At 50.1% G+C, this 24,173-nt stretch overlaps 1 protein-coding gene across 1 annotated transcript in view; it reads left to right on the forward strand.

The window, feature by feature from the left end:
* The window catches only part of baz1a (bromodomain adjacent to zinc finger domain, 1A), a gene marked incomplete at its 5' end in the record, with an annotated part of 27,396 nt that extends 3,223 nt beyond the window's left edge, over window positions 1-24,173 (forward strand). The window contains 27 exons of the mRNA XM_079286843.1: window positions 279-557; window positions 2,420-2,542; window positions 2,663-2,767; window positions 2,906-2,993; window positions 3,095-3,217; window positions 7,874-8,101; window positions 8,244-8,339; window positions 8,427-8,565; window positions 9,052-9,183; window positions 10,727-11,047; window positions 11,179-11,344; window positions 13,010-13,111; window positions 13,197-13,267; window positions 14,402-14,475; window positions 14,565-14,800; window positions 14,893-15,113; window positions 15,729-15,859; window positions 15,962-16,107; window positions 16,210-16,355; window positions 16,558-16,629; window positions 17,461-17,543; window positions 17,771-17,935; window positions 18,910-19,115; window positions 19,962-20,137; window positions 21,491-21,669; window positions 22,613-22,700; window positions 23,014-24,173. Of these exons, the coding sequence (XP_079142969.1) occupies window positions 279-557; window positions 2,420-2,542; window positions 2,663-2,767; window positions 2,906-2,993; window positions 3,095-3,217; window positions 7,874-8,101; window positions 8,244-8,339; window positions 8,427-8,565; window positions 9,052-9,183; window positions 10,727-11,047; window positions 11,179-11,344; window positions 13,010-13,111; window positions 13,197-13,267; window positions 14,402-14,475; window positions 14,565-14,800; window positions 14,893-15,113; window positions 15,729-15,859; window positions 15,962-16,107; window positions 16,210-16,355; window positions 16,558-16,629; window positions 17,461-17,543; window positions 17,771-17,935; window positions 18,910-19,115; window positions 19,962-20,137; window positions 21,491-21,669; window positions 22,613-22,700; window positions 23,014-23,189 (4,072 nt within the window). The 3' untranslated portion in view covers window positions 23,190-24,173. The remainder of the gene's footprint in view (window positions 1-278; window positions 558-2,419; window positions 2,543-2,662; window positions 2,768-2,905; window positions 2,994-3,094; window positions 3,218-7,873; window positions 8,102-8,243; window positions 8,340-8,426; window positions 8,566-9,051; window positions 9,184-10,726; window positions 11,048-11,178; window positions 11,345-13,009; window positions 13,112-13,196; window positions 13,268-14,401; window positions 14,476-14,564; window positions 14,801-14,892; window positions 15,114-15,728; window positions 15,860-15,961; window positions 16,108-16,209; window positions 16,356-16,557; window positions 16,630-17,460; window positions 17,544-17,770; window positions 17,936-18,909; window positions 19,116-19,961; window positions 20,138-21,490; window positions 21,670-22,612; window positions 22,701-23,013) is intronic.

Raw genomic sequence — 24,173 nt, forward strand, 5'->3', positions numbered from 1 at the left:
AGGACCATCCTGTGTAACAGTCTCTCTCCTCACTCCTCACTCCTCTCTCCTCACTCCTCTCTCCTCTCTCCTCAGTGAGTTCTTTGAGAGGACCATCCTGTGTAACAGTCTCTCTCCTCACTCCTCACTCCTCTCTCCTCTCTCCTCTCTCCTCTTCTCCTCACTCCTCTCTGCTCTCTCCTCACTCCTCTCTCATCTCTCCTCACTCCTCTCTGCTCTCTCCTCTCTGCTCTCTCCTCTCTCACCTCACTCCTCTCTCCTCTCTCCTCTCTCCTCAGTGAGTTCTTTGAGAGGACCATCCTGTGTAACAGTCTGGTGTGGAGCTGCTGTCTGACGGGTCGTGCTGGTCTCACCTACCTGGAGGCGGTGGAAAGCGAGCGGAGAGCTTCTGTGAGCCTTCAGACCTTCTCCAGGTCTCTGCTGGTCCCTCTGCTCCACCTGGCCTCTCTGAGCCACCGCTGCAGACTGACGGAGCTCTGTGAGGACGTCTACACCTTCAGCAAGGACCGCTTCTTCCCTGGGGAGACGGTGGATGTGGTGGGACGCAACGGGGCCAGGTACTGAGAGAGGAGGGGGGACGCAACGGGGCCAGGTACTGAGAGAGGAGGGGGGACACAACGGGCCAGGTACTGAGAGAGGAGGGGGACGCAACGGGACCAGGTACTGAGAGAGGAGGGGGAGACGCAACGGGGCCAGGTACTGAGAGAGGAGGGGGGACGCAACGGTGGCCAGGTACTGAGAGAGGAGGGGGGACGCAACGGGACCAGGTACTGAGAGAGGAGGGGGACGCAACGGGGCCAGGTACTGAGAGAGGAGGGGGACGCAACGGGGCCAGGTACTGAGAGAGGAGGGGGGACGCAACGGGGCCAGGTACTGAGAGAGGAGGGGGGGACGCAACGGGGGCCAGGTACTGAGAGAGGAGGGGGGACGCAACGGGGCCAGGTACTGAGAGAGGAGGGGGGACGCAACGGGCCAGGTACTGAGAGAGGAGGGGGGACGCAACGGGGCCAGGTACTGAGAGAGGAGGGGGGACGCAACGGGCCAGGTACTGAGAGAGGAGGGGGGACGCAACGGGGCCAGGTACTGAGAGAGGAGGGGGGACGCAACGGGCCAGGTACTGAGAGAGGAGGGGGGACGCAACGGGGCCAGGTACTGAGAGAGGAGGGGGACGCAACGGGGCCAGGTACTGAGAGAGGAGGGGGGACGCAACGGGGCCAGGTACTGAGAGAGGAGGGGGGACGCAAAGGGCCAGGTACTGAGAGAGGAGGGGGGACGCAACGGGACAGGTACTGAGAGAGGAGGGGGGACGCAAAGGGCCAGGTACTGAGAGAGGAGGGGGGACGCAACGGGCCAGGTACTGAGAGAGGAGGGGGGACGCAACGGGGCCAGGTACTGAGAGAGGAGGGGGGACGCAACGGGGCCAGGTACTGAGAGAGGAGGGGGGACGCAACGGGCCAGGTACTGAGAGAGGAGGGGGACGCAACGGGACAGGTACTGAGAGAGGAGGGGGGACGCAACGGGGCCAGGTACTGAGAGAGGAGGGGGGACGCAACGGGGCCAGGTACTGAGAGAGGAGGGGGACGCAACGGGACCAGGTACTGAGAGAGGAGGGGGACGCAACGGGGCCAGGTACTGAGAGAGGAGGGGGGACGCAACGGGGCCAGGTACTGAGAGAGGAGGGGGGACGCAACGGGGCCAGGTACTGAGAGAGGAGGGGGGACGCAACGGGGCCAGGTACTGAGAGAGGAGGGGGGACGCAACGGGGCCAGGTACTGAGAGAGGAGGGGGGACGCAACGGGCCAGGTACTGAGAGAGGAGGGGGGACGCAACGGGGCCAGGTACTGAGAGAGGAGGGGGGACGCAACGGGCCAGGTACTGAGAGAGGAGGGGGGACGCAACGGGGCCAGGTACTGAGAGAGGAGGGGGGACGCAACGGGCCAGGTACTGAGAGAGGAGGGGGGACGCAACGGGGCCAGGTACTGAGAGAGGAGGGGGGACGCAACGGGGCCAGGTACTGAGAGAGGAGGGGGGACGCAACGGGGCCAGGTACTGAGAGAGGAGGGGGGACGCAAAGGGCCAGGTACTGAGAGAGGAGGGGGGACGCAACGGGACCAGGTACTGAGAGAGGAGGGGGGACGCAAAGGGCCAGGTACTGAGAGAGGAGGGGGGACGCAAAGGGCCAGGTACTGAGAGAGGAGGGGGGACGCAACGGGGCCAGGTACTGAGAGAGGAGGGGGACGCAACGGGACCAGGTACTGAGAGAGGAGGGGGGACGCAACGGGGCCAGGTACTGAGAGAGGAGGGGGGACGCAACGGGGCCAGGTACTGAGAGAGGAGGGGGGGCGCCATATAATATGTGTGTGTGTGTGTGTGTGTGTGTGTGTGTGTGTGTGTGTGTGTGTGTGTGTGTGTGTGTCAGACATGTGTGTGAGATCCTCCAGGTCCACTCTCCTCACTCCAGCACTAACGGACGCTCCAAAGCAGCCGACGACACCATCGTCATCAGTGACAGCGACGAGGAGATCAAAGCACAGGTCAACGGGTCAGTAGGTCATCTGGTCCTCATGGGGTCAAACCCTGGTGCATTGTGGGTAATCGAGGGAAATGATGTTTGGAATAGAAAAAAAGGATTTCTGTTCTAAGTGTGTGTGTGTGTCAGCAGGAAGAAGAGGAAGAAGCCTCTGAGTCCGTCAGTGTTTAAATACACAGTGAAGATGATGAAGGCCGAACACACGGAGCCGTTCACTGTGAAAGCCAATCAGATCAGGTGAGAGGAAGTGACATCATCCATACTGTCTGCTGTGTGTATCCATACTGTCTGCTGTGTGTATCCAGACAGACGTTACCACATGACTGCTTATTAAGACAATGCTGCTGAATGAATGTCTCTCTGCTGTTTGTTCAGTCGCAGGAAGACCAGCGTGTCCAAAGAGAGACTGAAGCTGCTGTTTAAGCAACACTGTGAACCTCACAATGGAACCATCGTCCTCAAGGTGACAACAGCACTGATGCCTCACGCGATAGCGTGCCTCCTCCTCCTGTGTGTGTGTTGACGGTCACTTCCTGTGTGTTGATGTCACTTCCTGTCTTTCAGCCCTCCACAGTGATGAAGTACCGGCTGTCTGAACAATCATTCTCTCAGTTCTTCCCTGATGAGCCCCCCCTCTTCCCCTTCAGCCCCCCCTCTAAAGGTGGAGGGCGTGGCTCACCTGGACAGGTGAGTGGTGATGATGATGAGAGGAAGAGACCATACATCGGATCAGTTTAATGGGACATGTCTCGTGTTTGCAGTTCATATTGTTGATTAGTAATACAAGTGTAGTTTAAGTAGTAGTAGAAATATTTAGTATACGTGTATATAAGGGTACATAGAAGGTGTGTGTGTGTGTGTGTGTGTGTGTGTGTGTGTGTGTGTTGGGATCTAATGGAGCGTGTTTGGGTTATCAGCATTTAAGAAACTGAATTCTTGACATCAATAGAATTATTAATGTATGTAACAATTATAAATGATTATTAATAACAACGGGGCACCAGCCTGTGAACAGGGACTAATAACCAAACGATAAACTGAGTCTCATAATTAGTGGTCACTCATAATGTCAATAGTCGGGTGCGACTACACATTCAGTGACAGTGAAGGGTTAAGTTCGTACACAAGGCTACTACATACAGTTTCATGACACATATGCACAAGTAATCACAGACTGCTCCTTAAAGTATAACAGAGTATGTAATAGCTGTATGTAGTCACGTGTGCCGATGCATCGCGTGAGTTGGGACAAGAGGCAACGGGGTTACCCAGGGGCAGACTGTGTGTATGCAAGTTACGGAAAACCAAGAGAAATAAAAGGGCAGAGAGAGGAATCGGAGTTTCTGAGTGCGTCGTAGTGAGTGTGAGGGTCGCAGATCGTATCTTGCACAAGTTGCCGTTGTCGCTTCGCGAACTGACGACACTTATGCACGATAGTCGCGTTTCCACACTTCACTCACAGAATCGATTCACGGAAATAGAGCAAGAAAACTGAATGAAATCAAATAATCCCAAATAAAACAGACCTCTATCGCTGCGGTGAGATGAGCGCTTATGTTTCTTATCACATCTTTCAAGCAAGAACACACAAACTCTGAATCTACCAGCAGCGACGGGTCGAATGCAGACAGTTCAGCAGTTGAATACACAAGCGGGGCTTCGGGTCCGCGATGGGTTACGCAATACCGTGATATCGCACGACAGTAACTTCTCACAACAAAATAGGGGAATATCAACACATGAATTAAATGACCTGAATTAAACTTAAGTTAATTTAAGCTAAGCTATGCCCAGATACCATGAAGCTTACTTTTAGATGCTTCGGAGCAAGGGAAAAGTGTTCGTGGGGAAGTTGTCCTTTTTCCTCGTCAGGAAGGGGCGCAGGGGGAGCTTGCTGGTCGGCGCGGCTTTGCAGCCGGCTTTGCAGCCGGCTTCGGGCCGTCGTGGCGTGAGCTCGCTCTGGAGCGAAACGCAGACGTGATGTATCCTCGTTGCAGGGAGGATGATTTAACTTCGGTTTGAGGCGACGTGGTCCGTGCGTCTTACCGGGAATCATCGGTGGAGGATTGAGGCTTAGTCGTCTTTCCTCCTGCCGGTATGTGTACACACAAAAAGGGAAAGCGGAGACGGGTCTCGTTGGAGGGACTCGTCTCGGCGGGGTAAGGGGCCTTACTCAGAGTGGGGCACTGTCTGTTTCGTCCAGCGAAATGGCTCGTGACCTGTCAGGGTTTGAGGAGGGGAGAAGGCCTTTGCTTCCTCGTGGCCAGCGTCGCTTCAGTCGGCACTTCTGCGCTGTGAGACGCTACAGTGTAGCGGCTACATGAAGCTAGCTCGCTGCAGTATGGCTGTAGACCAGAACTAGAAGATCCTCCAACGGCCTGCAGGTCTGGTGTTTGGAGCCCCGTTGGTTTCTCTGTGAACTATGAGGGCGATGGCGAGAGAGCGGTGGTTAAAAAACAACGCTATGTTGCATTTGTTACACGAGTGTAGGCTCCATCAGTGTGAATACCTCAAACATGTTAACTCATTCACACAGACATCAGCCCAGTGTGGCAGTGAGTGGAACTAAACGAACACCTGGAGCAGCACACACGCTTCAAACTCTCCCCGAAGCGTTTAAGCAGCTGTTCACTACCGATAGAACAGGGCTAAAGCATCACCACGGCGATTGGTACATTTATAGCGGCGGACATGAGACCGGACTCTGTTGTGGTAAATGCAGCTTCATGAACCTGTTGAATGTTATTGAGCCCCGTTACACAATTCCTTCACGAGCCCATTTCAGCCAAACCGTAACTCAAGAAAACAAAAGCACGAGAGGAGAATCAAACGTCCGAGGAACCCGCTGCTGTAACCTGACTGTAACACACATCACCTGACTGTAACACACATCACCTGACTGTAACGCGCATCACCTGACTGTAACGCGCATCACCTGACTGTAACGCGCATCACCTGACTGTAACGCGCATCACCTGACTGTAACACACATCACCTGACTGTAACACACATCACCTGACTGTAACGCACATCACCTGACTGTAACGCACATCACCTGACTGTAACGCGCATCACCTGACTGTAACACACATCACCTGACTGTAACACACATCACCTGACTGTAACGCACATCACCTGACTGTAACGCACATCACCTGACTGTAACGCGCATCACCTGACTGTAACGCGCATCACCTGACTGTAACACGCATCACCTGACTGTAACGCGCATCACCTGACTGTAACGCGCATCACCTGACTGTAACGCGCATCACCTGACTGTAACGCACATCACCTGACTGTAACGCACATCACCTGACTGTAACGCGCATCACCTGACTGTAACGCGCATCACCTGACTGTAACGCGCATCACCTGACTGTAACGCACATCACCTGACTGTAACGCACATCACCTGACTGTAACGCACATCACCTGACTGTAACGCACATCACCTGACTGTAACACACATCACCTGACTGTAACGCGCATCACCTGACTGTAACGCACATCACCTGACTGTAACGCACATCACCTGACTGTAACGCACATCACCTGACTGTAACGCACATCACCTGACTGTAACACACATCACCTGACTGTAACACACATCACCTGACTGTAACACACATCACCTGACTGTAACGCGCATCACCTGACTGTAACGCACATCACCTGACTGTAACGCACATCACCTGACTGTAACGCGCATCACCTGACTGTAACGCACATCACCTGACTGTAACGCACATCACCTGACTGTAACGCACATCACCTGACTGTAACGCACATCACCTGACTGTAACGCACATCACCTGACTGTAACGCACATCACCTGACTGTAACGCACATCACCTGACTGTAACGCACATCACCTGACTGTAACGCACATCACCTGACTGTAACGCGCATCACCTGACTGTAACGCGCATCACCTGACTGTAACGCGCATCACCTGACTGTAACGCGCATCACCTGACTGTAACGCGCATCACCTGACTGTAACGCGCATCACCTGACTGTAACGCGAATCACCTGACTGTAACGCGCATCACCTGACTGTAACGCGCATCACCTGACTGTAACGCGCATCACCTGACTGTAACGCACATCACCTGACTGTAACGCACATCACCTGACTGTAACACACATCACCTGACTGTAACGCGCATCACCTGACTGTAACGCGCATCACCTGACTGTAACGCGCATCACCTGACTGTAACGCACATCACCTGACTGTAACGCGCATCACCTGACTGTAACGCGCATCACCTGACTGTAACGCGCATCACCTGACTGTAACGCGCATCACCTGACTGTAACGCGCATCACCTGACTGTAACGCGCATCACCTGACTGTAACGCGCATCACCTGACTGTAACGCCCATCACCTGACTGTAACGCGCATCACCTGACTGTAACGCGCATCACCTGACTGTAACGCGCATCACCTGACTGTAACGCGCATCACCTGACTGTAACGCGCATCACCTGACTGTAACGCGCATCACCTGACTGTAACGCTCATCACCTGACTGTAACGCGCATCACCTGACTGTAACACGCATCACCTGACTGTAACGCGCATCACCTGACTGTAACGCGCATCACCTGACTGTAACGCGCATCACCTGACTGTAACGCGCATCACCTGACTGTAACGCACATCACCTGACTGTAACGCACATCACCTGACTGTAACGCACATCACCTGACTGTAACGCACATCACCTGACTGTAACGCACATCACCTGACTGTAACGCACATCACCTGACTGTAACGCGCATCACCTGACTGTAACGCGCATCACCTGACTGTAACGCACATCACCTGACTGTAACGCACATCACCTGACTGTAACGCGCATCACCTGACTGTAACGCGCATCACCTGACTGTAACGCGCATCACCTGACTGTAACGCGCATCACCTGACTGTAACGCGCATCACCTGACTGTAACGCGCATCACCTGACTGTAACGCGCATCACCTGACTGTAACGCACATCACCTGACTGTAACGCGCATCACCTGACTGTAACGCGCATCACCTGACTGTAACGCGCATCACCTGACTGTAACGCGCATCACCTGACTGTAACGCACATCACCTGACTGTAACGCGCATCACCTGACTGTAACGCGCATCACCTGACTGTAACGCACATCACCTGACTGTAACGCACATCACCTGACTGTAACACACAATATATGCGTACAATATATAAATTTAGTACAAAGTATAAATATTTAGTGTGTGTATATATATCCAGTACATATACATATTTAGTATACATATATATATGGATACGTAGTATTAGTGTACGATGTGTCTACAGGCGAGCTCGTCGCTCATCAAAGCGGCGGCCGAGGAGAAGCTGAAGCTGCAGCAGAAGGAGGACATGACAGCAGGACACATGAAGAAGGAGAAGGAGGACGTGCAGGAGGCCAAGAGGAGGGAGAAGGAGGACAGAGAGAGGATAAAGGAGGAGCAGAGGAGGAGGTTTGAGGAGGAGAAACAGAAGAGGAGGGAGGAGAAGGAGCTCAGGAAGCTGGAGAAGGACAGGGTGAGTTTCAGACTTCTAATAAAGATAATTATATTTATTATATCTGTAATTATTGTGCATGATGAGGATTATAATTATTATAATTATAAATAATAGAACTATTAATAATAATGATTATTATAAATTTCGTGGTGATTTTCAGGAACGAGAGAAGCTGAAGGAGGAGAAGAAGAAATACGCTGAGCGACTGAAGCTGTGGAACAAACCTCGAGAAGACATGGAGTGTGAAGACCTGAAGGTCAGTGAACGCACCACAGAGCTGCCTGTCTGCTCTGTAGAGAGACCGGTCCTCATCCATAATGTGTGTGTGTGCTGGTTCCACCAGGATCTGCCCAGTCCGGTTCCAGTGAGGACCCGTCTTCCGGCCCAGCTCTTTGGTGAAGCTCTGATGGTTCTGGAGTTCCTGAGGGCCTTTGGAGAGGTCTTTCACCTGAAGGACGAGTTCCCCGACGGACTCTCTCTGGGTTAGAACTCCTCACACCTAGACCAGGACCCTGTGGGTCCTTACAGGGTCCACTGGGTTAGAACGCCTCACACCTAGACCAGGACCCTGTGGGTCCTTACAGGGTCCACTGGGTTAGAACGCCTCACACCTAGACCAGGACCCTGTGGGTCCTTACAGGGTCCACTGGGTTAGAACTCCTCACACCTAGACCAGGACCCTGTGGGTCCTTACAGGGTCCACTGGGTTAGAACGCCTCACACCTAGACCAGGACCCTGTGGGTCCTTACAGGGTCCACTAGGTTAGAACTCCTCACACCTAGACCAGCACCCTGTGGGTCTTTACAGGGTCCACTGGGGTCCTGTGTTGGTGCTTTTAAGTGGAACCCAACACATGTTCTGTATAAGTCCATTCACCATGGTTAGAGATTAATGTTGATTTCTAGGTTCTAACAGATGTGCGTCCCGTCCTGTCTGACGGTGTGTTGTCCTGTCTGTCTCTCCACAGAGGTTCTGGAGGAGGCTCTGGTGGGTTCTGATCCTGAGGGTCCTCTCTGCGAGTTGCTGTTCTTCTTTCTGTCTGCCATCTTTCAGGCTCTGGACGAAGAGCAGGAGGACATGGCTAAAGAGCAGGCTGAAGGTCTGATTCATACTCATTCTAGCGTGTTCTCATTCTAGTCTGTTCTCATTCTAGTCTGTTCTCATTCTAGCGTGTTCTCATTCTAGTCTGTTCTCATTCTAGCGTGTTCTCATTCTAGTCTGTTCTCATTCTAGCGTGTTCTCATTCTAGTCTGTTCTCATTCTAGCGTGTGCTCATTCTAGCGTGTGCTCATTCTAGCGTGTGCTCATTCTAGCGTGTGCTCATTCTAGCGTGTGCTCATTCTAGCGTGTGCTCATTGTAGCGTGTTCTCATTCTAGCGTGTTCTGATTCTAGTCTGTTCTCATTCTAGCGTGTGCTCATTCTAGTCTGTTCTCATTCTAGTCTGTGCTCATTCTAGCGTTTTCTCATTCTAGCGTGTGCTCATTCTAGCGTGTGCTCATTCTAGCGTGTGCTCATTCTAGCGTGTGCTCATTCTAGCGTGTGCTCATTCTAGCGTGTTCTCATTCTAGCGTGTTCTGATTCTAGTCTGTTCACATTCTAGCGTGTGCTCATTCTAGTCTGTTCTCATTCTAGTCTGTGCTCATTCTAGCGTGTGCTCATTCTAGCGTGTGCTCATTGTAGCGTGTTCTCATTCTAGCGTGTTCTGATTCTAGTCTGTTCTGATTCTAGCGTGTGCTCATTCTAGTCTGTTCTCATTCTAGTCTGTTCTCATTCTAGCGTGTGCTCATTCTAGCGTGTGCTCATTCTAGCGTGTGCTCATTGTAGCGTGTTCTCATTCTAGCGTGTTCTGATTCTAGTCTGTTCTGATTCTAGCGTGTGCTCATTCTAGTCTGTTCTCATTCTAGTCTGTTCTCATTCTAGCGTGTGCTCATTCTAGCGTGTGCTCATTCTAGCGTGTGCTCATTCTAGCGTGTGCTCATTGTAGCGTGTTCTCATTCTAGCGTGTTCTGATTCTAGTCTGTTCTCATTCTAGTCTGTGCTCATTCTAGCGTTTTCTCATTCTAGTCTGTTCTCATTCTAGCGTGTGCTCATTCTAGCGTGTTCTCATTCTAGTCTGTTCTCATTCTAGCGTGTGCTCATTCTAGCGTGTGCTCATTCTAGCGTGTGCTCATTCTAGCGTGTGCTCATTGTAGCGTGTTCTCATTCTAGCGTGTTCTGATTCTAGTCTGTTCTCATTCTAGTCTGTGCTCATTCTAGCGTTTTCTCATTCTAGCGTTTTCTCATTCTAGCGTGTTCTGATTCTAGCGTGTTCTGATTCTAGCCTGTTCTGATTCTAGCCTGTTCTCATTCTAGCGTGTTCTCATTCTAGCGTGTTCTCATTCTAGCGTGTTCTGATTCTAGCGTATTCTCATTCTAGCGTGTTCTGATTCTAGCGTGTGCTAATTCTAGCGTGTGCTCATTCTAGCGTGTTCTCATTCTAGCGTGTTCTCATTCTAGCGTGTTCTCATTCTAGCGTGTTCTCATTCTAGCGTGTGCTCATTCTAGCGTATGCTCATTCTAGCGTGTGCTCATTCTAGCGTGTTCTCATTCTAGCGTGTTCTCATTCTAGCGTGTGCTCATTCATGCTGTTGTCTATGTGCAGACCTGTCTGAGGCTCTGGACGATGACTGTGATGCGACCCAGTCTGCGCTCAGTGCCGTCGCCTCATTGGCTGCCTCGTGGTCTCAGCTGCACCAGGGCTGTGGTCTGAAGCAGTTGGACCTGGACAGCTGCACCCTCTCAGAGATCCTCCGGCTGCACATCTTGGCGTCCGGCGCTGACTGTTATCACGGCAACGCCAAGTTCCGCTACCAGAAGCAGGGCGGGTTCACGCCGATGGACGACCCGTGTGTCGAGCTGCGATTGGCCGAGCCGGCGCTGCTGAAGAGACTGACGAGCACCTCTGTGTACGACCTCACGCCAGGTTAGTTATTGGCGAGTTATTGGCGAGTTATTGGCGAGTTATTGGCGTGTTATTGGCGTGTTATTGACGTGTTATTGGCGGGTTATTGGCGCGTTATTGACGTGTTATTGACGTGTTATTGACGTGTTTAGAGGAGAAGCTGAGGATCCTACAGGCTCTGGTGGGGAAGCTGCTGACGTTGGCCTCCAGCAGAGACCTGATAGAAGACTGTGTGGAGGATCAGAGATCAGCGAGACAGGAACTGAGAGAAATCAGAGCTGAACAACACCGCAGAGACAGAGAGGAGGCAGCACACAGGTACACTATGTATATACACACAGGTACACTGTATATACACACAGGTACACTATGTATATACACACAGGTACACTGTATATACACACAGGTACACTGTATATACACACAGGTACACTGTATATACACACAGGTACACTATGTATATACACACAGGTACACTATGTATATACACACACAGGTACACTGTATATACACACAGGTACACTATGTATATACACACACAGGTACACTGTATATACACACAGGTACACTATGTATATACACACAGGTATACTATGTATATACACACAGGTACACTGTATATACACACAGGTACACTGTATATACACACAGGTACACTATGTATATACACACAGGTATACTATGTATATACACACAGGTACACTGTATATACACACAGGTACACTATGTATATACACACAGGTACACTATGTATATACACACAGGTACACTATGTATATACACACACAGGTACACTATGTATATACACACAGGTACACTATGTATATACACACAGGTACACTGTATATACACACAGGTACACTATGTATATACACACAGGTACAGTATGTATATACACACAGGTACACTGTATATACACAGGTACACTATGTATATACACACAGGTACACTATGTATATACACAGGTACACTATGTATATACACACAGGTACACTATGTATATATACACAGGTACACTGTATATACACACAGGTACACTATGTATATACACACAGGTACACTATGTATATACACACAGGTACACTATGTATATACACACAGGTACACTATGTATATACACAGGTACACTATGTATATACACACAGGTACACTATGTATATACACACAGGTACACTATGTATATACACACAGGTACACTGTATATACACAGGTACACTATGTATATACACACAGGTACACTATGTATATACACACAGGTACACTATGTATATACACACAGGTACACTATGTATATAGACACAGGTACACTATGTATATACACACAGGTACACTATGTATATACACACAGGTACACTATGTATATACACACAGGTACACTATGTATATACACACAGGTACACTATGTATATACACAGGTACACTATGTATATACACACAGGTACACTATGTATATACACACAGGTACACTATGTATATACACACAGGTACACTATGTATATACACAGGTACACTATGTATATACACACAGGTACACTATGTATATACACAGGTACACTATGTATATACACACAGGTACACTATGTATATACACACAGGTACACTATGTATATAGACACAGGTACACTATGTATATACACAGGTACACTATGTATATACACACAGGTACACTGTATATACACACAGGTACACTATGTATATACACACAGGTACACTATGTATATACACACAGGTACACTATGTATATACACACAGGTGCACTATGTATATACACACAGGTACACTGTATATACACACACAGGTACACTGTATATACACACACAGGTACACTATGTATATATACACACAGGTACACTATGTATATACACACACAGGTACACTGTATATACACACAGGTACACTATGTATATACACACACAGGTACACTGTGTACACAGGTTTGAACACAACAATGTATTTAAAACGTTCTAATTGTCTTCTCTTCAGGGTCCGTCTCCGTAAAGAGGAGAAGCTGAGGGAGCAGGAGATGAGGCTGAAGGAGGAGAGACTGAGGGAGCAGGAAGTGAAGGGAGGACTCAACACCAACGGGTACGACTCATCATGTGTTCATGTGTCTCCTTGATTCCGTCATCAGTCACTAGAAAAGTTGTGAACATGTTGTCTGTGCCTGTAGTGAGACTCCTGTAGACCTCACTGAGGAAGACGAGGAGCAAAACTCTTCCCCCAACAAGAAGAAGATGGAGGGTAAAAAATATGCATCTGAGTCATGCGTGTCTCCTTTCTGCTGAGTCATGCGTGTCTCCTTTCTGCTGAGTCATGCGTGTCTCCTTTCTGCTGAGTCATGCGTGTCTCCTTTCTGCTGAGTCATGCGTGTCTCCTCCTTTCTGCCGAGTCATTAGTGTCTCCTCCTCCTTTCTGCCGAGTCATGCCTGTCGTCTCCTTCTTTCTGCCGAGTCATGCGTGTCGTCTCCTCCTTTCTGCCGAGTCATGCGTGTCTCCTCCTCCTTTCTGCCGAGTCATGCGTGTCTCCTCCTCCTTTCTGCCGAGTCATGCGTGTCGTCTCCTCCTTTCTGCCGAGTCATGCGTGTCGTCTCCTCCTTTCTGCCGAGTCATGCGTGTCGTCTCCTCCTTTCTGCCGAGTCATGCGTGTCTCCTCCTCCTTTCTGCCGAGTCATGCGTGTCGTCTCCTCCTTTCTGCCGAGTCATGCGTGTCTCCTCCTCCTTTCTGCCGAGTCATGCGTGTCTCCTCCTTTCTGCCGAGTCATGCGTGTCTCCTCCTCCTTTCTGCCGAGTCATGCGTGTCTCCTCCTCCTTTCTGCCGAGTCATGCGTGTCTCCTCCTCCTTTCTGCCGAGTCATGAGTGTCTCCTCCTTTCTGCCTAGTCATGATTGTCGGCTCCTCCTTTCTGCTGAGTCATGCGTGTCTCCTCCTCCTTTCTGCTGAGTCATGCGTGTCTCCTCCTCCTTTCTGCTGAGTCATGCGTGTCTCCTCCTCCTTTCTGCTGAGTCATGCGTGTCTCCTCCTCCTTTCTGCTGAGTCATGCGTGTCTCCTCCTCCTTTCTGCTGAGTCATGCGTGTCTCCTCCTCCTTTCTGCTGAGTCATGCGTGTCTCCTCCTCCTTTCTGCTGAGTCATGAGTGTCTCCTCCTCCTTTCTGCTGAGTCATGCGTGTCTCCTCCTCCTTTCTGCTGAGTCATGAGTGTCTCCTCCTCCTTTCTGCCTAGTCATGATTGTCGGCTCCTCCTTTCTGCTGAGTCATGCGTGTCTCCTCCTCCTTTCTGCTGAGTCATGAGTGTCTCCTCCTCCTTTCTGCTGAGTCATGCGTGTCTCCTCCTCCTTTCTGCTGAGTCATGAGTGTCTCCTGTCCCTCCAACTAAAGTCAACCCTAGGACCTCTGACCCTAAACCCCCATCGTGCCCCCCCGGCGTGCTGAGTGCAGAGGAGCAGGAGAAGGTCAGGAACATGATGGTTTTTTTATGTATAAATGAGGACTGTTAACTCCGTAGACTCGGAGTGATCGTAGTGTCTCCTTCGTGCCGCAGGTTCAAGAGCTGCAGGAGCGGATCCAGAAGTCGGCGGCCTGCACCTGCCTGCTGCCGCTGGGCCGAGACCGTCTGTACCGCCGCTACTGGCTCCTCCCCTCAGCCTCCACCCTGTTCGTAGAGGACGACTGCTTCGGCCTGACGGAGGACATGCTGCGTCCACGGCCCACACCTGCACAGGATGCCACGGCCAAGATGGAGGACAAGGAGGTCAAGGAGGAGGCCGCTGAGGGGAGGTTGGGTATTTTGGTCCTGTTTGTTTTTAATTTTAGGAGCACAGGTGTTCAGACGTTTCTAATTATGACAAAAAACACATTCTCCTGGACAGTGCTGGCTCAAGCCCCGCCCCCCTCCACACATGTGGGCCGCCAGTGAAACGTCTCAACCAATGGTTCTTCTACACCTCAGTGGAGGAGGTGGATCAGCTGATCGAGTCTCTGAACCCCCGAGGTCACAGAGAGAGCGGCCTGAAGGAGGCACTGCTGCAGGAGAGAGACAGACTGACACACCTGCTGCAGAACTGTGACAGGAACAAGTACAGTTACACAGGTAGACGGGGACATACACACAGGTAGACGGGGACATACACACAGGTAGACGGGGACATACACACAGGTACGTCTATAAACTGGTGAATACCAGGGTAGGAAATTCACATGTTTTTTAGGGGGCAATTTTTGCCCCCACTGACTGAAATCCAGGGCATTTAAAATAAATTGGGAGCACTTTTTGAATCAAATGGCAATAATAAGATTCAAAGTGTTTTCTTAGATTTTTTTAAACATAAGACAATCATATTCAATTTTATTCTTATTTCTTTGTGGTTACTTATTGTTACATTTTTTTAAACAACTATTAACAATTATTAAGTCAACGATGCCTTGATTACATATATATCAGTCATTGTATGGAATTATTGAGAAAAACATTTTTATAGCACCTTAAAAATTTTAGAAATGTGCCATTTGAAGGTACAAATTCAGTTCAGAGTTTTTACTTCGTAAAACATCTTAATTGACTGTCAGTCAGGTATTATTCATTTCCAGCAACCCTCAAATCAAAACTGCAAAGGGCAGTTTTGCCCTTTGCCCTCGTATTTCCGATGCTGGTGAATATACACACTGGTAAATTACCTGTAATCACTCACCTGTCCTGTTTGTCCAGATGATCTGGAGTTGTCCCGATCTGTCCCAGAATGCACCTCTGCAGCTGAGACTCTGATGGAGGGTAGACTGAGAGATCTGCTGTTGGACATCGAGGACCGAATCCACCAGGGAACCCTGGGAACCCTGAAGGTACTGACACACACACACACACACACACACACCTGGTGAACACAGATAACCAGACACAGCAGGTGCCCTCACACTCACCTGTCTCTCTCCGTCTGTGCTCAGGTGATGGACAGACAGGTGTGGCGCTCAGCGCTGGAAGCGGGATACTACGAGCTGCTGTGTTCTGACGGCAGAGAGAGCGGAGGGATGAATGGACGAGTGGAACCCATGGAGGTGGACTCACCTGTCCACCCGAGAGCCAGCGACAGGTACACAGCTGAAGATATGACTTGATGGATTTCAAGCCGACAGGCTCCTCCCCCTCAGAACCACCGTTTATGACGCGCTGTTGACAGATGTGTCTTCGACAGGCTACAGGAGTTGAGGTCGGACAGCGCGGCGATCAGCAGCGGCGGCGGGACTCCTCAGCTGGTCAGCAGCTCGGTCCAAATCCTGGCTCAGGCCCTGACTCACATTGAGCAAGGCATCGAGAGGCGCTTCATCAAAGCTCCGCTGGGTGAGTCCTATGATAAGACTGTAATACTGATACAAATATACAGGAGGAGTTCACGGCTCATGATGTTCTCTCATGAATGACGTGGAGAATTGAACTCCCTCACACGCAGAGATGATGTGACATGTGAACAGTAGTCCAGTTCATGATCATCTACTTGTTCTACAGGTCAGAGTATGTTTACATGTTCTCTGGTTCTTTACAGGAGACGAAGACTCAAAGAAAGACCAAAAGAACAAGAAGAACAAGAAGAAGGACGAGGACCAGGCCAGTGATGGTAGGACTTCCTGTTTAAGGACAGACTCTAAAACGATTGTTATTATGAATATTAAGTCTCTCAGTAGAATCATATTCTGCTCTGACCTCATTCACAGCTGTGAAGAGTTTCAAGTCAGCAGAAAACTCACTTTTTCTCTCTCTGTCCCCCTGCATGTCTGTTTGTCTCTCTGTCCCCCTGTCTGTCTGTTTGTCTCTCTGTCCCCCTGTCTGTCTGTTTGTCTCTCTGTCCCCCTGTCTGTCTGTTTGTCTCTCTGTCCCCCTGCATGTCTGTTTGTCTCTCTGTCCCCCTGTCTGTCTGTTTGTCTCTCTGTCCCCCTGCATGTCTGTTTGTCTCTCTGTCCCCCTGTCTGTCGGTTTGTCTCTCTGTCCCCCTGTCTGTCTGTTTGTCTCTCTGTCCCCCTGCATGTCTGTTTGTCTCTCTGTCCCCCTGTCTGTCTGTTTGTCTCTCTGTCCCCCTGCATGTCTGTTTGTCTCTCTGTCCCCCTGCATGTCTGTTTGTCTCTCTGTCCCCCTGCATGTCTGTTTGTCTCTCTGTCCCCCTGTCTGTCTGTTTGTCTCTCTGTCCCCCTGCATGTCTGTTTGTCTCTCTGTCCCCCTGTCTGTCTGTTTGTCTCTCTGTCCCCCTGCATGTCTGTTTGTCTCTCTGTCCCCCTGTCTGTCTGTTTGTCTCTCTGTCCCCCTGCATGTCTGTTTGTCTCTCTGTCCCCCTGTCTGTCTGTTTCTCTCTCTGTCCCCCTGCATGTCTGTTTGTCTCTCTGTCCCCCTGTCTGTCTGTTTGTCTCTCTGTCCCCCTGTCTGTCTGTTTGTCTCTCTGTCCCCCTGTCCTCAGACGGCAGTGACAGCGGTCGGGTCACTAAGACCGTGTTGGAGCGATGGAGGGAGTCTCTTCACATCTGCTCAAGTCTGTCTCAGGTCAGAAAACTCTCTTTAACAGACTTGTATAGAAACACATTTGGTTTCTCTTCCAACACTTTAGTAACAATGTGAGTCCGTCAGTGGAACAGACAAACACTATTCTATGTTTCAGTTGGTAAAGTTTACATTGTCGACGCTAGACATGTTGGACACTGGAGCAGCTGTTATTCTATGAGATAGTGTGGTGTGTTTATTGTGGGCTTGACATGCTGATGTTTGTCCAGGTGTTTGTCCACCTGTCCAGTCTGGAGAGAAGTGTTCTCTGGTCTCGCTCCATCCTCAATGCTCGCTGTCGCATCTGCAGACGCAAAGGAGACGCCGACAACATGCTGCTGTGTGACGGCTGTGATCGAGGACACCACACCCACTGCCTGAGGCCCCGCCTCAAGGTACGCTAACCACACCCACTGCCTGAGGCCCCGCCTCAAGGTACGCTAACCACACCCACTGCCTGAGGCCCCGCCTCAAGGTACGCTAACTACACCCACTGCCTGAGGCCCCGCCTCAAGGTACGCTAACCACACCCACTGCCTGAGGCCCCGCCTCAAGGTACGCTAACCACACCCACTGCCTGAGGCCCCGCCTCAAGGTACGCTAACTACACCCACTGCCTGAGGCCCCGCCTCAAGGTACGCTAACTACACCCACTGCCTGAGGCCCCGCCTCAAGGTACGCTAACTACACCCACTGCCTGAGGCCCCGCCTCAAGGTACGCTAACTACACCCACTGCCTGAGGCCCCGCCTCAAGGTACGCTAACCACACCCACTGCCTGAGGCCCCGCCTCAAGGTACGCTAACCACACCCACTGCCTGAGGCCCCGCCTCAAGGTACGCTAACCACACCCACTGCCTGAGGCCCCGCCTCAAGGTACGCTAACCACACCCACTGCCTGAGGCCCCGCCTCAAGGTACGCTAACCACACCCACTGCCTGAGGCCCCGCCTCAAGGTACGCTAACCACACCCACTGCCTGAGGCCCCGCCTCAAGGTACGCTAACCACACCCACTGCCTGAGGCCCCGCCTCAAGGTACGCTAACTACACCCACTGCCTGAGGCCCCGCCTCAAGGTACCCTAACCACACCCACTGCCTGAGGCCCCGCCTCAAGGTACGCTAACCACACCCACTGCCTGAGGCCCCGCCTCAAGGTGCGCTAACCACACCCACTGCCTGAGGCCCCGCCTCAAGGTACGCTAACCACACCCACTGCCTGAGGCCCCGCCTCAAGGTACGCTAACCACACCCACTGCCTGAGGCCCCGCCTCAAGGTACGCTAACTACACCCACTGCCTGAGGCCCCGCCTCAAGGCTTTATTTTTAGCATCACTAAACACTAAACGCATGTTGTCTGCTTGTCTTTAGTCTGTTCCAGAAGGGGACTGGTTCTGTCCAGACTGTCGACCCAAGCAGAGATCAAGCCGCCTCCCGTCCCGTCAACGTTCTTCTATTGATGAGGAAGAGGAGGAGCTAGAAGAGGAAGAAGAAGAGTCGGAGGAAGAAGAGGAGTCAGAGGAAGAAGAGTCAGAGGAGGAGGAGGAGGAGGAGGAGGAGGAAGAAGCAGTAGTGAGGTAAGTGTGGAAATATTCCACCTCGACCATTTACTGTGAGATCAGTCTCAAACAGCAGCTTCTCCTCTCGAAATCTATGCAGAACAAAGAAAAACCTGGCCCCGCCCCTTAAAGGCAAGGGTCAACAGGCCACGCCCAAAGGTCAACAGGCTACTGCCCAGAACAGCACGCCTGCCTCAGGGAAAAACGCATCCGCCGCCAAGTCAGCATCTGTTGGAGACCCTGATCCCGGTTTACTGTAGACCCTGATCCCGGTTTACTGTAGACCCTGATCCCTGTTTACTGTAGACCCTGATCCCGGTTTACTGTAGACCCTGATCCCGGTTTACTGTAGACCCTGATCCCGGTTTACTGTAGACCCTGATCCCGGTTTACTGTAGACCCTGATCCCGGTTTACTGTAGACCCTGATCCCTGTTTACTGTAGACCCTGATCCCGGTTTACTGTAGACCCTGATCCCGGTTTACTGTAGACCCTGATCCCGGTTTACTGTAGACCCTGATCCCGGTTTACTGTAGACCCTGATCCCGGTTTACTGTAGACCCTGATCCCGGTTTACTGTAGACCCTGATCCCGGTTTACTGGAGACCCTGATCCCGGTTTACTGTAGACCCTGATCCCGGTTTACTGTAGACCCTGATCCCGGTTTACTGTAGACCCTGATCCCGGTTTACTGTAGACCCTGATCCCGGTTTACTGTAGACCCTGCTAGCGGTTTACTGTAGACCCTGATCCCGGTTTACTGTAGACCCTGATCCCGGTTTACTGTAGACCCTGATCCCGGTTTACTGTAGACCCTGATCCCGGTTTACTCGAGCTCTAATTCCAGATTCTATCCAATCACAGGTCCTCAGGTAAGAAGGCCACACCCCCCACTGTGAAGGCCAACACCTCTGCAGGTAAACCTCCGCCCCGTTCTGGGAGTCGGGTCAGTGCCCGTCTGAGCCACGAGATCCTGGCACCAAACGGCAACACCAAAACCTCACCGGGTCAGACCGAGCCCCGCAAGAAACCACCAACAGGTAAACAAGCAATCAATAAACTAAGACGGTGGCTCAGTGGAGAGAAAGGCCGTCCTTCAATCTGAGGATCGCGGTTCGAACCCTGGCTCCGCTAATCTGCGTCCTTGAGCAAGACACTTAACCCCAAAATTGCTCCCGTATCTGTGGCTACGGTGTGATAGAATCTGAATTGTAAGACGGTTTGGATAAAAGCGTCTGCCAAATGAATGTAATGTAAACACCTACCGACAGGTGACCAGGCCCGTTCCTGGTCCGTGGTTCACTAAGTCCATCAAATGTCCTTTAGCAGCCGAAATGAACGAGATGATTGAAGTCAGGCTGTCTCGGTTTCTCCGAGGCTGATCCTCTCAAACAGCCTCGTTAATGCGAGCCAGACGATCAGGATCAGGATGACTGCGCGTGCCCGTCCTACTTCTAAAGGGGGAAGCGTGGATCACCCAAACCATGATGTTCTAACAGTCCAATGTGAAATAAAGTCACAGAAAGAGCCTCTTTGTTCTCCGCTGACGAGCAGGAGATGATCATGAACGCATGTGAGGAAGTCAAGAATGCTGAGTCAGCACAATATGTGCCATGGTGACGTCATGAACACATCCGTAAGTTTATTAAGCGCCAAATCAACTGGACCAACAGCGCGGCATGCAGCGGCTTTCCCCATGTTCTCCGCATCGCCGACACTACAACAACGCAGCACTCGCACAACAGCTCAAGGCTGCATCCAGTCTGTGGGACAGGCAGTGTGGTGTTCAATGTCTGCTCCAGAAGCTCTGGAAAGAAATGATTCCTTGTGGGCAGAATGGACAGCGCTCGTACAGGAAGTCATCGTGATGTGATGACGGATCTTGGCGATGTGGAAGAAGTCTCTCCCTATAAAACGCTCATCTAACTAATATCCTCCTTCATCAGTGGATCTCTGAGGAAGGAGCTGCACATTAATGCAACAGAGGCTTCTTAGTTTGCTCCGCTGCTTTTAAGGATCACGTGTGTCTCACTTTACATGCATTTCATCAACTCCCGTATAACCCCCAGTATATGCGCAAGCGCATCAGACTACCGTATGTGACGGGAGCGGCCATGTTTTCCGGGGGAGTGGCAGCTTATCCAGCTCCCTTCAGTTAGCCTGCGCTGGAGCAGGTTCAAGCTTTTGGATGTGTTGCCATGGTGATTTTGCCGAACTTGCTTCGTGGAACCGAAAAGCCTGATTTATGTCATCTTATCCTGAAAATGATCCGGCTAACTCAGTTAGCCACGTACGAGGAACGGGGCCCCGGTTAGAATGTTGAACCAGGAAGTGAAGCGTCTTCCTGGTTTTCAGTTATTGACCTCTCCCCTCTGCTCCTCCCCTAAACGTAGCTCCGCCTCCTAAAACCTCCAGACCCGTCCTCCCTCCTTCATCCTCCTCTTCGTCCAGCCGACGTTCCTCCGGCAGGAACTACGGCGTCCACGAGCTGTCGGCCTGTGAGCAGCTGACTGTCGAGCTCGTCAGACATGAAGACAGCTGGCCGTTCAAGAAGCTGGTGTCCAGGACTCAGGTACGTAGTATTCATTCATATTTATACACCTGTATGTTCATATATACACACCTAGATACACAGGTACATTAATATTAGTGCTGGGCAAGTTAACGTGTTATTATCGCGTTAACACATTTAATTAATTAATTAACACCGACAATTATTTTATCACGCGTTAACGCAGTTTTTATCAGATCAGAAACCGTTTTATTTTATTATTAAGTGACATTTTTAACACCAGAACCGGCCGGCAGCGATTGGTGAACAGCTGTTTGTGTGGCGTCTCTTCCTGTTTCCTTCACCTGCATTCCCCTGGGTCCTAAGTCCCTCCTTGTACAGCTTCTTATCACCCTCTTTGCACCAACGTACATTTATAACAAATACCACACATATTACAGTAATCAGCGTTATGTGTCTGACCACAATACCAAGAAAATAAATGATTCATTTAAATTATGTTTTTAGACTTTTTAAAGTGTTTTGTTTGTAATATGTATGATAAGCATCATTTAGTATCACTACTGAGAATTTAACAAACATAAAAACATGACGTAGATATGTTTAAAGTTTTCAAGAATTATATTTAAATATCATCTCTTACACATGAAGATAAAGTTGTGAACACCTGAATATCTATGATCAGAATCATTACAACTGTGTTATAACTGCTGCTGTGTGAAGAGAACACTGCTGCTAACAACAACCTGATGTGTTCAAAGTGTTCACACACAATGTTATTCACCTTTAGTTCATAGAGCAGCACTTTCAAATAAAAGTGCACAAAACACTACTTATGAATTCATGTTTGAACTTTGCCATAACAATGAGATTAATTGCGATTAATCGCAAAAAAATCATGCGATTAAAGATTTTAATCGTTGCCCAGCACTAATGAATATATATATATACACCTGGATACCTTACCGGTAACTTACCTGTCTGTCTGTCTGTCTGTCTGTAGGTGCCCGACTACTATGACATCGTCAAGAAGCCGATCGCTCTCAGCACTATCAGAGAGAAGGTCAACAACTGTGAATATCAGACGGCCGGTGAGGACACACACACATCCTTTATGAGAGACCTGTCAATCAGCGTGTAGCCCCGCCCTAAAGCATCCCCTGCTTTATGGTCTGTGTGACTCTAAATGGACCATAATGTACTAAATGAACATCATGCTGTATTGAAGAAGACTTGAAACTAGAGATTGAGACATAAACTCATGTTTACAATGTTTACTGAGGTAATAAATCAAGAGAGAAGTAGAGTCATTTTCTATAGACTTCTATACAACCAGAGGAGTCGCCCCCTGGTGGACACGAGAGAGAATGCAGCTTTAACACATGAGTGTGTCTGTCTCTACAGGTGAGTTTGTCTCTGACGTGGACCTGATGTTCTCCAACTGTCTTCAGTATAATCCTCGTCACACTAACGAGGCGAAGGCGGGACATCGTCTGCAGCGGTTCTTCCACGCTGAGCTCAGCAGGCTCGGCCTATCAGAGAGCAGCACGGCGCCGTCGACTAAACGCTCCCGACACTGAACCCCGTGACATCACTGCCGTCCTCTCTGCTCATTGGTCGATGCGTTGCTACCTCGTGACCTTTGACCCCCGTGACAATCAAACCAGTTCAGGGTCAAAGGTCACGAGGTCCAACACCAACAAACCAAACTCATGAGAACCAGAACCAACCCGTCTGTTCCGAGTCACATGACCACAGTGTTGATCTGCTTTGAGTTCATGAAAGTGTAGAAACCTGCTGAACCTTTGGGGTCATTACTTCCTGTCCTTGTCAGTGGACAGATGGTGACCATGTAGCAGACATTCCTGTAGAGACGAGAGAGACGTGGACATGTAGCAGACATTCCTGTAGGACAGTAGAGACAGACAATAGAGACGGTAGAGAATGAGACGGAGACCGTGGAGTCCACTAAACTTGACACCAGCAATTTATAAAATACTGCTTTCAGGCCGTTTGTTTTCTCTCAGGGACAAAAAATAAATAAATTTAGATTTGTATGAAAAATATTTTCTAACGTAACATCTAGTTTTTACTGAAGCAGAGCGTCACCGTGGCAACGAGGTTCTAGGCTAAATGTCTTAATTTGTGTCAACGTTCTGAACTCGGGCCTTAAAGGGACAGTTCAACACATCTTTCACTCTCGGCTTAGCTCAGCATAAAGACTAACACCAGACGTGAGGTGACTTGATGAAAGTAAAAATGCAATAAATGTGTGAACTGTTCCTTTTACGGATACAAAGCTGACCCTCTGGATTTGTAGTTTTTGTATTTTTGACTACAGCAACGTTTTTCCTGCTTAAGGCCGTTTTTGTTTTGTTTGATGTGTTCTTCTTCTGTGGTGTTCGTGGGACTGCTGCAGCTCTGTGTGTGTGTGCGTGTGTGTGTAAGCTGTACACAACACTGGAGCCGCCTCTGCGTATTTATTTAGTTCTGCGTTGGCTTTATTTATGACTGACAAACTTTCTGATGCTGTTTGTTGTTCTTATGTAAAAATAAATTGACTT

This window comes from Melanostigma gelatinosum, assembly GCF_949748355.1.
Source record: "Melanostigma gelatinosum genome assembly, chromosome: 16".
NCBI classification, from domain to species: Eukaryota; Metazoa; Chordata; class Actinopteri; order Perciformes; family Zoarcidae; genus Melanostigma; species Melanostigma gelatinosum.